Source organism: Meleagris gallopavo, chromosome 2, assembly GCF_000146605.3.
Source record: "Meleagris gallopavo isolate NT-WF06-2002-E0010 breed Aviagen turkey brand Nicholas breeding stock chromosome 2, Turkey_5.1, whole genome shotgun sequence".
Lineage (NCBI taxonomy): Eukaryota > Metazoa > Chordata > Aves > Galliformes > Phasianidae > Meleagris > Meleagris gallopavo.
Genome location: NC_015012.2, coordinates 103,184,287 through 103,197,683, shown reverse-complemented (window position 1 = coordinate 103,197,683; position 13,397 = coordinate 103,184,287). Strand labels below are relative to the sequence as shown.

The 13,397-nt window shown below is 40.3% G+C and overlaps 1 protein-coding gene across 1 annotated transcript in view; it reads left to right on the top strand.

Moving 5' to 3' along the window:
- ITSN2 (intersectin 2) overlaps positions 1-13,397 on the top strand; it is a 66,794-nt gene that overhangs the window by 20,009 nt on the left and 33,388 nt on the right. The window contains 10 exon segments of the mRNA XM_031552618.1: positions 3,504-3,596; positions 5,096-5,116; positions 5,119-5,158; positions 6,142-6,305; positions 7,631-7,828; positions 8,711-8,807; positions 9,524-9,666; positions 10,629-10,692; positions 12,306-12,443; positions 12,576-12,661. Coding sequence (XP_031408478.1) covers positions 3,504-3,596; positions 5,096-5,116; positions 5,119-5,158; positions 6,142-6,305; positions 7,631-7,828; positions 8,711-8,807; positions 9,524-9,666; positions 10,629-10,692; positions 12,306-12,443; positions 12,576-12,661 — 1,044 coding nt within the window.

The window sequence follows — 13,397 nt, the reverse complement described above, 5'->3', positions numbered from 1 at the left end:
AAGGCATCCCCACCCACCCAAGTCTGACCAGAGGAGCTAGATGCCTGCAGGTTGATTTATTTTTGTGAGTCATGTATGATGTGCTGTGATTAAGAACTGGGGCAGTGAGAAATGAAGAATGATGAAAGCTCTGGGCAAGCTTGGTTGTTCCCTTTGGCTAGATCTGGCTTACCAGCAGCACGTCTCTCAGCCTGGGGACTGAGAGGTTTGGGCAAAGGACTGTTGAGGGAATCGAGAGATGTTTAATTGATGTGTCTTGGTGGCACATTTCTCTTTTTGTTTTTTTTTCCTGCAGGAGTTGTCTTCCTATTGTTGCACACTTCAGTGTGCCTGCGATGCTACTGATTTAGTGGAGTGGTACACTTCTTTTTCATTGATCTGTCTCTGTCGTACATCAGAAGACGTTCAGTGGGCCAGCAAACTTGACAGTTTGTGTATCAGGCAATGCTGACAGGTCAGATTTAGCTTACAATTGCTTTGAGAGGTGACCACAGTATGTCTGAGGATAGTATCATGTTTTGATAGTGATTTTGCAGGGGGGCTGAGTATCAAGCTACTTTTTATCATCTTTGGTAAGTCTTTATTGTGATGGCCTCGTTTGTACCGTAAGTAAACACGGTAATTACTTTGAAGAATGGTTTCATGAGGCACTTTGTGGACCTGCCAAAGCCTCGTGTTCAACCCTGATGTTCAAAGGGTTGATTTCAGATAGACTGATGTGGTATTTTTGCTTGGAGGCATCTTATTTTTAATGACACTTTCAGTACAAGCGTTTTTTGTTCTTATTATTCTTATCTTCAAATTGTAACATCAAAAGGGTCACAGACACCTGGTTAAGCTGAAAAGGAACCCTCACAACACTTTCACCTTCCCTCTTGTGCTGTTCTGTGCTCTTAATTTTATTTCTTAGCTTGTAAAGAATCACAGCCCCAGGAGGACTTTGGGTATTCCTTGCTCCACCCTGCTTATCTCAGTTCTGTTTGGAATTTACAGCATGTTTTCCTGCAACTTTTTAAATTACAAGGTGCTCTGTTATCTCCTCTTAAATGTCTTTAATGTTGGCAAGTCTTGAGAATGCTGGTAGAATTATTGAAAATGAATGTTTTCTTTGAATAATGAATGTATATTTTTTTATATGTTTCCTTGTTAGTAGAATATTCAGGTTACCTGGGCTTTGGGCTTTAAGATCTATTGTGTTATTTTCTTCCATGTCTACAAAAGCCCTCAGTGGACAAAAGGGTATCTTTATGGAATAAGTTATGAAGGATTTATGGTTTCTTTGGTACAGGGAGAATCTGAAATTCTTACCTTGGAAAATGAATTATTGGCAGAGGGTCTTTTCAGGATCTATATTCTCTCCATTTCACAGAATCACAGAATGGCCAGGCTTGGAAGGGACCTCAAGGATCACAAAGCTCCAACCCCCTGCCACATGCAGGGCCACCAACCTCCACATTTCATAGCAGCCCAGGCTGCCCAGGGCCCCATCCAACCTGGCCTTCAACACCTCCAGGGATGGACGGGGCATCCACAGCCTCTCTGGGCAGCTGTTCCAGCACCTCACCACTCTCATAGTAAAGAACTTCCCCCTGACATCCAACCTAAATCTTCCCTCCTTCAACTTGAAACCATTTCCCCTTGTCCTGCTGTTATCTACCCCTTCCAAGAGTTGAAAAGGTTCCTTCTTGTGCTGACACATGACTTTGTGGCTCACACTTGGACAGGACAGTAGCTTTTGGGGTGTCACTCGGGCTCTGCATTTGTTGCTGTAATAACATTGTTTGCAGTCAAGGCTTTTCTTGAATGAAATTGATGCTCGGCTGTGGTGATGACTGCTGTAGAAGTACTTCTGCATGTTTTGTTAGGGAACTCGGGGGGGAAAAAAGAAAGAAAACTCACCACATGTTATGCAAATGGCCATTTTGCTGTGGTAGATTGAAAAGTAATTGCCATCGTCTTATATACTTTGTGATACCTTTATATGATGCTGGGAACTTCAGTGCACACAAACAGAAATCTGCAATATAATATAAATTGTATTCCTTAGACAAGCTGCAGTGCTGTGTGGTGTAATCTTTCTGTGTAACACTGGAGAGTGTTGTGGCTGCCTGCATCATTGAGTCCAGTGGTGAGACCGTGGACAGGTGGGCCAGCATGGTATGGAGAGCCAGAGGGAGGACTGTGAGCTGGCAGTGCTGGGTTCCTTGTCCCATCTTCATTCTCCTTCCTCCAGATGAGGTCTCCATGAGGTCTCCTCTGCGTGAAACAGCTGTTTCAGCGTAGACCTTTGCTAACTGCTGCTGGAGGGGGGGGATGGAACTCCAAACTCAGGTGCTTCAAGGTTATATCCAAACGTCCTCCCACCGTTTTGTCATTCGTATCACCACTGAGTTCCTCTTATTTGTTTGCCTTCTAACTATTTGTCTTTCCATATGAAACAGCAGTGTAAAGAATTCAACGTGTAAACATGGGAGGAGAATGATAGCCCTTAGAGAACCTTGTAAATATCTTACTAGAAGAATTATTTGTTTCCTTGGCTGCTTTTTGGCGAGTGATGCCATTCCTTGGAGGATGGTGTAACAGTTCTTTGGAAGTGGTGATGCTGATTAGAATTTGTTGATGTTTTTAATAAGTTTTTAATGTTGCTATTGAGGATTCCATTGAAAATTTTGGCTCATTCTTACATTCACTGATTGAAAGATGAGATTTTGTCAAAAGCTTCCCAATTAAAACTTCTCCTGCATAAATCCCAAACCAGCTGTTACTGGGAAACTACTTGTCCTGCTCAGACACACAGCCAGACCTTTATGCAGCAGATGTGAGTGATTCTGAAGTCACTCTTGGTTCCATTGAGTATACCAGAACGTCTCTGCACGCATGATAATTCCTTGCAATTTCTCCTTATTACTTTGAAGCTATAATATTTTTAAACATTTTCCTTTTAAGTATTGAAAAAAGCTCAATTGAAATCACATGCTATTTTAAGAAAGAAATCCAGAGTGTTACTCCTTTACCATACAAAACCGGACCGTTTGTATTAACAGCCCCAACGTTGATTTTAGAGCATCAGCAAGACGAAGCACGACTCTTTGGGGCAGCTTTAGGATGTGAGCCTCCTCTGCGAGACCCTTTAGTTGACATGAATCCTGTTTGTTCACGGGTGGAGCAGGAGAGTGTTGGTTCACACAGAGTGCTGTGGTTGGCATGCTTCCTGCCTGAGCTGCAAGCTGACAGCAGCCACAGGCAACTACTTTGCACCAGCTTGGAAAGCCAAAACAGCTTGTTTGAAAGCAGAGCAGAAAGCAGCAGGGCTGAGGGGTTCTAGCTGCTACTTTCACATCTGGGAAGCAGGTTTGCGTTTCATAATGCCCTTGCCAAACTGGTAGGAGCTGGGTGTGCCTAAATCTGGCTTTGTCCTTCAAGAAGCCAAGCTTTGCTTTTACAAGTGACGTGTTTGATTTGTCAGAATCTTCAGTCTCTCAGTTTTTGTGTTGTTGTTTCAGGAGGGCCAAACATATGGGCCATCACAGCAGAAGAGCGGGCCAAGCACGACAAGCAGTTTGATAGCCTCAAGCCCACGGGAGGCTACATTACAGGTTAGTCTGGGATCCTGCATTACACATTAACTTCTGGGTACACATAAATAATGTTGTGAAGCAGTTTGAAAACTACATCCTATTTCAGGCCTTTGTGGTGTGACTAATAAGCATACTTTGGGCAAACAGCCACAGGTTATTACTAAACTTGTACAAGCTTTGGACCGAAGTCTGGCACAGAAACACACAGTTGTTAACCCCATCACTTCTGCAGCCAGCAGTCAAGTGCTGCCACTCTGTCTAGTTTCAAAAAACAGAGTCAGAGGCTGAATCTGCACTGAGATGGGAAGCTGCCAACAAAACACTTCTTCTAGCTATTGTGGCAAGCGATGCCAGGGACACAAGAAGTGCTCTCTTCTGTCTGAAAAGGGCTGGAGAACACTGTGATGTTAGATATCTTTGTTATGGAGTAGGAGGCAGGGAGAGAGATGCTGACAACTCATCCTTGTTAATGACTGCTTATAGTTTATTAACCCTCACTCCTGCCTGCCTAACTATCTGCTGAGTCTGTACCCTATCTGCTAACTCTGGTGCCCCTATTTTTCCTCTTTTTGGTCTGAAAAGGACAGAGAAAAGAGTAGGAAGTTGTCTGTGGGGAGTATGCACTTCTGTTAGCTAAGAGATAACTATCTCCTGCATTGACCAAACAAATACTGATGTCTCAATGCTGTTTTAGCACCAGCTGGAAAGTGTACCTTCCCAGGGACTACCTTGAGGCCATGTCATGTCCACCACACGCATGTCTGCAGGCTTCATTATTTATTTGTGGAGTGCTTGAAATTAAAGACTATGAATAGAAGGGGAAGAAGGTGCTGAAAAAATAACCTGAAGCTTTAGATTTAAGCTTTTATAATTTGCTCGTAGATAAGAATAAACACCACTGTCTGTGCTTTATTATATCTTTGTTTAACAGCACAGTCAGTATCAGTTGATGTGGAATTTGGTATGAATGTACTCAGTGGTTCCTGTTCCCTTCCTGACATATTGAACTATTGAATGCTTCTGTGATGGAACAGAATATTGCTTAGAACATGAGATTTTTCTTCTTTTTTTTTTTTTCCTTTTCCTAGAGAGACAGTAATGGCTCAGGTTAGGTTGGATAAAGGAGAAGGAAAGAAATGGGGGGCTCATCCTTTCCTCTAAAAGTAATTAGGTCAGGATTAAATTTTTGCTCATTTATACTTGTATGACATCTGAAATCGTGCAGTTGTTACACTGTTAGCAGTTATTTGGTTCTTTTTTCCTCCCACATTTTAAAGCTTCTTTTTGCTATTTGAAGCTGTGCTTTTGAGAGCAGATTCAAGATTACAGGAAGACATCTGATAACAGCTGTCACAAAGGAAGGAGCTGAGTGACATACAAGCAAAAAGATTAGAAAGTGTGGTGATTCCTTTTGAGGATCTGCTCCCACAAGAGTGCTGAGGTTGTCTGAGATTTCTGATGCTTATCAATATCCATGTCTCTACAGTGAAAGCCTCTTTCTTTCATGTTTCTCATAGGTGATCAAGCACGTACCTTTTTTTGCAATCAGGTCTACCATCTTCAGTCCTCGCTGATATATGGTAAGGTGTTCTTGCTTTAATTTTATATTTCTGTTTTTTAAAATGGGAAGTGCATAGCATCCAACTACTAAAACAGACAACAATCTGAAGCTCCATTGTAGGTCAGTTATAATAGACTGGAAGATATCAACCCAGAATGTAACATAGGAACAGGACAAAATTCTGTCCTTTGCAACACGTATGTGGTAGTTGCAACACTTAAAAGATAATTTTTCTTCTTCAGTCTTCATCCATGGTGCTGCAGTGGGTGTTGTTATCAAGATGTACACATGAAGAAAGGCAGAGTGGACCTTAATAATCAAGAGGGACTCACTGGGGGACAGTGTGAAAGAAAGCATGTATTTTGATATAATGCTAAGTTAGTTTCTTCTTCAGACACTTCACAGCACAGATCAGCACTGATTTGTTCTGAGTAGCTGGGAATGAGAACATGTAGCTCATTATTAACCTTGTCATTTTTTATCCACGTTCCTGTGCCTGTTCATGGACATCTAATTATTAATAAGATTTCAGAATTTGTGAAGTAATACAGTTTGTGAAGTGTAGCAGGTTTCTGTATTGTAATGGTTGTTTTTTTTTGCAGCAATTCTTTGGTTGCAACATAGCCATTTAAAACAATTGTTCTTGCTCTCAGCATAGAAAGAAGCATTGCTGTAGCAACAAGTAAGCAGGAGATGACTGTTTTCCCAAATATCTTCCTACTCTAAGTATTTAATACATAGTAACTTGAAAATTGAAGTAAATAGAAGTCTACCAATTGAATTAAATTGGATATAGTTAGACGTTATACTTTGAAATGATGCAAACTTACAAGAATTTAAATGTTGTCATAAGGAGAAAGTATACAGATGGTTGCAGTGTGTTGTTTTCTTGTATAAAAATAGTATGTAAAATTGATAATAAAGCTTCTCATTTGGTGAAAAACTTCAAGTTACATTTCTCCTTTGTGGACTCTTTCTTTCTTTTCTTGTTTTTCCTTTAAGGGCACTGTCAGACTTGAACAAAGATGGAAAAATGGATCAACAGGAGTTCTCTATAGCCATGAAACTCATCAAGCTGAAATTACAAGGACAGCACTTGCCTATGGTTCTCCCTCCTGTCATGAAACAAACTCCAGTACTTTCACCTCTAATGTCAGCTCGCTTTGGTACTTATTGATATATAGTTAATTAGTGTTCAAAGAGAAAACACACAGTTGATCTGCATTCAAATACGAGTGTCATTAATCTGACCACATAACTGAGGGAATCAGTTAAAACCAAAAAACCACCATGGCTATGCTCATGCAAGAAATCCTCAAAGCCTCTTACTTGAGGCAGAGCAAATGGCCTTTTTGATGACTTCATTCTCTGAAGACATTTAATAATAAAAAAGAATTTTGAGGTTCAGGAAGGCCCTTCACATCTGCCCTTTGACTTGCAGGCTGTCATACTGAAGGCCTTTTTCTGTCTCCCTCTATTCACTCATGAGATTACCCTCCTAACTTTCTTTTTCGTCCTTTTAAGTTAAACTTAGCAAGGGTCAAAGTTTTGACATCAGTTATTTAAAATACTTTTTTAGAATGAATCAGATTGTTCACTTGATCATCGATGGAATATAATTATTTTTAACTTTTCTGCCATGTTTTGGAATTGAGTTTGTGTCAGTGCATGTCTGCACGCTGATTGTAATTTTGTAGAAAAAAACACACACCTGGTTTCAGCTAGGCTGTAAAATTCTGCATGTACTTCTTTCAGTGTTTATACAGTTGAGATAAATGTATGTGTGTATTAATTGCACATGTGATTTTTAAATGTCTGCCCGACTCTGAATCTTGTGTTTGCATACCAGTGCATGCATTTATATATAGCTGTGGTTGGTAAATGAATACTTGGTATTAACCTTTCATCACCTCATCTGCATCCTGTTTTCCTCCCCAAGATTTAGTCAGTAATTCAAGTGTCTTAATCAGAAAACTGCGTTAAAGCAATCCTATGTTGGGCACGTGTCCCTAAATATGGACATTTCACCTTTGTACATTTTTTTGGGACGAAGATTAGGGAAAAACTTAGTTCAGAAATATCATGAGCTGCTCTTTATAGAGAATTGTCACAAGTTTCCTGTTCTGTTAGAATTCTGTCTCAGGGGGCAGACACAGAAAGGCTTCTTGAAAAATGAGTTATGTTGATAATTATAGAAAATTACATCTTAATCCTTTTGTGAACTATTTGCCAGGTCAACCTGGAGAATGAATTCCTTGTAAGGAGTAGGGTTTGGTTTTTATTTTGAAAATTCATCTTCAGTATATTTCCTTCTGCTAGCTGTGTTGTGTGGATGTTGGGGGAAAAGTAAATATTCTACACAAGCATCTATTTAATTTATTGCATCTCTGGATGCAGGCTGCTTTGTGTAATTTGTACTTAGCATAGTGGATTCCATTTCTTGCTGGAGTGTATGCAATACAAAATCAGGAACTGTTTGTTTTTGCTCTAGGAATGGGTAGTATGCCAAATTTGTCCATGCCAACATCCATGTCTACGATCACACCGTTAGCTCCAATGTCTCTGACCTCAATGACATCCATTCCTCCTTTGGTTATTTCTGCTCCCCTGGTGCCTTCTGTCAGTACCTCATCATTGCCAAATGGAACATCTAGCCTTCTGCAGCCTTTGGCCATACCTTTGTCTTCAAGTAAGTAGAGTGCAGTCCACTGCTTGGTTTGATGTGTGAATCTCATTTTCTCCCTGGCTAATATCAGAGAGAAACACTTAGGCTAACGTGCAAGTTCATAAATAAATAAATAAACGTATATAGGATCATAGTCATAGAATCACAGAATGGCCTGGGATGAAAAGGACCACAGCGCTCATCCAGTTCCAACCCCCTGCTATGTGCAGGGTCACCAACCAGCAGACCAGGCTGCCCAGAGCCACATCCAGCCTGGCCTTGAATGCCTCCAGGGATGGGGCATCCACAGCCTCCTTGGGCAACCTGTTCCAGTGCCTCACCACCCTCTGGCTGAAAAACTTCCTCCTAATATCCAACCCAAACCTCCCCTGTCTCAGTTTAAAACCATTCCCCCTTCTCCTATCACTACCCACCCTCACAAACAGCCGTTCCCCCTCCTGTTTATACGCTCCCTTCAAGTACTGGAAGGCCGCAATGAGGTCTCCCTGGATCCTTATCTTCTCCAAGCTAAACAAACCCAGTTCCCTCAACCTTTCCTCATAGGAGAGGTGCTCCAGCCCTCTGACCATCTCAGTGCCTTCTCTGGACCCGCTCCAAGAGCTCCACGTCCTTCCTGTACTGAGGGCCCCAGGCCTGGACGCAGCGCTGCAGATGGGCCTCACCAGAGCTGAGTAGGGGGAGACGATCAACTCCCTTTCCTTGCTGGCCACCCAGTACACGCACATTCTTTCCACATTTTGCATTCATCACATCTTTCATAACTAAATAACCTTAAAAACAAGGCACTGATTAGCTTTTCTTATTTCTCTCAAACACTTGGGTGTTTCTTACAAATCATTACTGTATACCTGTTTTCTTTACAGCTTTTGGTTTTGTCTGTTTCAGTGCAGCCTCATACTGGTTCCTTAGGTCCCGTGGCAGGAGGGTTTGGTGGATCTAACATGCAGAAGGCACAGTCACTAATTGATTTAGGATCTAGCAGGTATGAAAGTTTAGTTTACAATGGCTGTATCTTATACTTGAATAGTATGCCTCCTAAAAAACACGAAGCACTTACGTTTTTAAGGTATTACTCATTAATAATGGCCTGCCAAATCTGAAAGGAGATTGTTTTGATATAGTCAAATGAATATTTTCAATAACTCTAACAAAACTTTCTGAAGTAGAAGAGAAAGCTCAAACAAGTAAAAGCAGTGCCAAAAAGAAGGTAATGCACAGCACTAGCAAATAGAAGTAAAACAAGTGGTTGTAAAAGCAATGTTTATGGATTGATGTGGTCATTCATTATAGATAGCACCAGCAGACACTTAAGAACAGCATTTGTTATAAATATTTATCTGTGAATTTGTTTTATGAATAATAGATGATTATAAATCTTTGTCGTCACTGCTCTGTTTGCTGATTTTAGAGCTTTGTCACAGATAGAAGAAAGAGTTTAGCTTTATCTGTACAATTGAGCTTCAAAGGAGCAGTTTCCCAAAAGAGTGCAGAGGGTTCTCAGTTCCAGAAGGTGGTTCAGAAATGCTTGTACTTTTTGCTGCTGGCACAAGACATGTAGGATGAATGCATGTCCAACTTTGGGCTTATCTGGGCACCAAATGATGCTGTGTATCTTCTGTACCAATGCCTGTTTGTTAAGGCAAGTAACTAACTTAGAGATCTTTCTTTCTTTCTTTCTTGTTTGAAACTGTATTACAGTTCAAATTCTTCCTCTAGTGCTTCGCTAGCTGGGAATTCACCAAAGATTGCACCTTCAGACTGGGCAGTTCCTCAGGCTTCCAGATTAAAATACAGACAGAAATTTAACAGTCTTGATAAAAGTATGAGTGGATATTTATCAGGTGAGTATGGCACTTGATACACATGGGGAAAAAGCAGTGGAGCAGTGCTTTCTGTGAAAATGAGATACATCTACACAATTGTTTTTGTGCCACGTCTCCATTTCTGTGTATGTGCATCAGTAACTGCTTAGATATTTGGGCTCTGTCTTCTTTTCAAAGAAAGCAGTTGAGGAAAGATGTGGCAGTAGTGAAGGCATGGATTGTGACTCCTGGAAAGTAATTTAAGGGAGTAATTCCTCATTGACTTCCAGTGACATTTGTATTGTGCCTCAGCATTATGGTGATTTTGAAAGACTACACACAAAGTTAGCACAAGAGCAGAATTTGAAATGAATGAAAGTGCTTGTAAAACTGGATTATTAATTGTAATCTAGTGAGTGGAACGCTGAAAAAGCAGGAGATAGATTTGGAGTCAGAATGTATGCCTGTAGCTGACCAGATTTCTCATTTTGATTGACTGCTTGCCAACCTTCTGCCTCAGATTTTTAGTACACAAAAAAGGACAATTGTCTCTTTCCTGAAAGGGACTCTATGCATTTTTATCATGCTTGGTTGATTTGGGGGCTGAAGGTTTCATTGACTTGCCTAAAAAAGGTGTATGGTTCTCTGTCAACCAAGGAAAACTGGCAGTTTTCCAGCTTACCAGCTTAAACTTTCAGCAGGCAATCAGCTGTGCTCTTGTAACAGCTGTGGGGATTACCATAAATACCCCTTTTTAATGACAGTTTTTCTGTTTTGACCTTTGAATGAAAAGAGAATTACACAAAAATACTTACATCTTCATTGTGTTCAGATTGTAATGCCTTTTGTTAAGCCTGGAAGTAATGCCAACTGTCAGCGATTAATGAAAATGGATTAGATTAACATTAAAAATAAACATGCCCCAGTTCATGACCCATTTTTGCTACATGTGAATCTTTGTTCAAAGTATTTATTAATCTCTTTTGTGTTGTTGCATGAAGGATTTCAAGCAAGGAATGCCCTTCTGCAATCAAACCTCTCACAAACTCAGCTGGCTACTATTTGGTAAGTTGAGTTGCTGATTGTGTGCATTCAATACATTTATGGTGTTGAAAGAGAGGAAGTTTTTATATAATAAGAAATGATGAAAGGACACCACAGATCTAACACTGTAACCAGAAACTAAGCTGCTTCTTAAATTCATTTGGTGATTGATTGATGCATTTTCAAAAGACGCTTCAACTTTAATATATTAAACTTTTCACTTTTTGGACTAGATGGCCCACAGGGGTCTCTTCCAACTCTAAGGATTTTATGATTCTATTCTATTCACACTTTGTTTTTTGAATTCCATAGAGTAGTACAGATGTTAATTTCAGCTTCCATTTCAGTGGTGGGATACTTAAGCTGAGGCAAGGATTTGTTTGTTTGAAAAGCAAGATTGTAAAGCAAAAGATCATCTCATCTTGGAACAGGCTGCCCAGAGAGGTTGTGGATCCCTGGAGGTGTTGAAGGCCAGGTTGGATGGGGCCCTGGGCAGCCTGGGCTGGTATTAGGTATGGAGGTTGGTGGCCCTGCATGTGGCAGGGGGTTGGAGCTTCCTGATCCTTGAGGTCCCTTCCAACTCTGGCCATTCTGTGGTTCTATGATAATTCTATGATCTTGTTAGTTTTAAAATATGGAGAGCTTAAAGAAGGAGTAGCCCATCAAGGTACTTGCATATCAAACAGCTTTTAAGATTTGTCTTTGCTGTGGTGATGGAAATTCAGTTGTCTGAAGGCTTGAATAATCTACCTTTAACCTTGTAGATAAGATAGTTTGGATTTTGCTTTCAGTTATAACTTGGATGTCATGTGTGACCTTCACTGTTCCAGAGGAACGCTGAGGTTCCGTTGTTGTCTTTATCCTGGGGGCAGTCATTTGTTTGTATTATCAACAGCGACCTGAAACATTATTCCTATTTGATTGCACACTGTGAGGGTAAAAATGGAGTTTGTGGTTGTGTTCATCCACGTAGGAGTGTGGGGAAATAAAGCAGGTACACAGGTACTGCTTTCCTCCTGGGTGCCTGGTCTGAATTATCAGTAGCCAGTGCAGGGATATCTCTGTGCACGTGTAGAAGATTAGCAGACCAACTTACAGTTTTGCCCAAAGTAAAGAATTACTGATATTTCTACTGGCATTATGGTCTTAATTACTGTAATATAACACTAACAATGTAATAATAAATAACAGTACTGTGTGAATAGTGTTGGTCTGTCAGCACAATAAAAAACTCATTTCATCATCTCCTGCTTTTGTTTTTTCCCTGTGGTGTGTGAGTGGGTGGTGGATTTGTTGTTTTTTCCTTTTTGATTCTTTTTTAAACGGCTCATTTTTGTGTGTGTCCAACTCTGAATACAAAATATAGCACAGACATTTATTAAGCATCTCACATAAGTCCAGTCTAAGTGAGTCTAAGGACACAGTTCATATCTGAATCGATGGTTCTTTGAGAATTGTATTTCCTTCCATCCACAGTTCTTATTTCTAATTTTAATTATTTTTGCCAGATCATTTCAGAGGAGTTTTCTGTTTTCAATATTATTTCACAGTTCCAGGTGTGAAAATCTTCAGCTATCACTTGTGAGTGGTTGTGATGTTTAGTTCTAATTATTATTACTATTAAAACTGTGCAGGTCATTGGCTGATATTGATGGAGATGGACAACTGAAAGCAGATGAGTTTGTCTTAGCCATGCACCTAACTGATATGGCCAAAGCTGGGCAACCTCTGCCACTAACTCTGCCTCTTGAGCTGGTACCACCTTCCTTCAGGTAAATTGCTGAAGGCAGTGAAACATACTATGCCTTCAACAGAAATTTTTTATGCAAACAAGGTAACTGTATTATTTGTCTAATGGGGTTTTGTGTTTGGTTGTTTGTTGGTTTTTTTTTTGCCATCTCCAGGAGTGGAAAATACTCCGAAAATATGAATGGGACTCTGCCATCTTACCAGCCTGTGCAAGAGGAGGAGCCACAGAAAAAACAGCCAGGTAAAACAAAGTTTGTGGTCTCATTGTTGATAAATAAGGCTGTCTTTGAAGGACACTGGAACACTTAGAAAGTGGAAGACATAATCAAATCCCTGGGGGGCTTCATTTCAGGAGCTAGATCCCTTTTAACTTGGACGGTAGGACGGTTGTTAAGTGGATGTAGTCAGCCTATTACATGTAATAAAATGGAGAAGGCAGAGATGGGTGCTATTATTAGCTGTAGGAATGGAAAAGTGTGCTGATTAATAATGTATTTTGGAAAATAAATCTTTCATTTTCAACTACTGCAGTGCTACTGCAAAATTTTTTGCTGTTGAGTGTTACTGGCAGTACTTTGTTCTGGACATTCTGAAAACAGGAGATCCCAATGTTGTTTAATTATCTAAAAACAAGATGTGATTTGCACACAAAAGTCAATTCTGCTGTTGGCTACCTGATGCTACGGTCTGTTGTGTGTGCAGTGTGGGACACAACGTGCCTCTCTTTTTAAAGAGTGGTTGCTGGGAACCTAAGTCATTCCTTTCAGTCTCCTTTTATCCTGGTGTAGTTCAGCTTAATCCTGTTTTGTTTTCTGCTGTTTTTAACTCCAGGAGATCTTACAGGGAACGCCCTTTAAGGCTCACTCTCTGTGTGTTAACATTTCTTGCTCAGTGGAAAACCTCTGTAACAAAATATTGACTTCTCTCAGCTTGTAAAAGCTGTTCCTTTGTGTTTCCTCTAAAATTAAAACCATTTT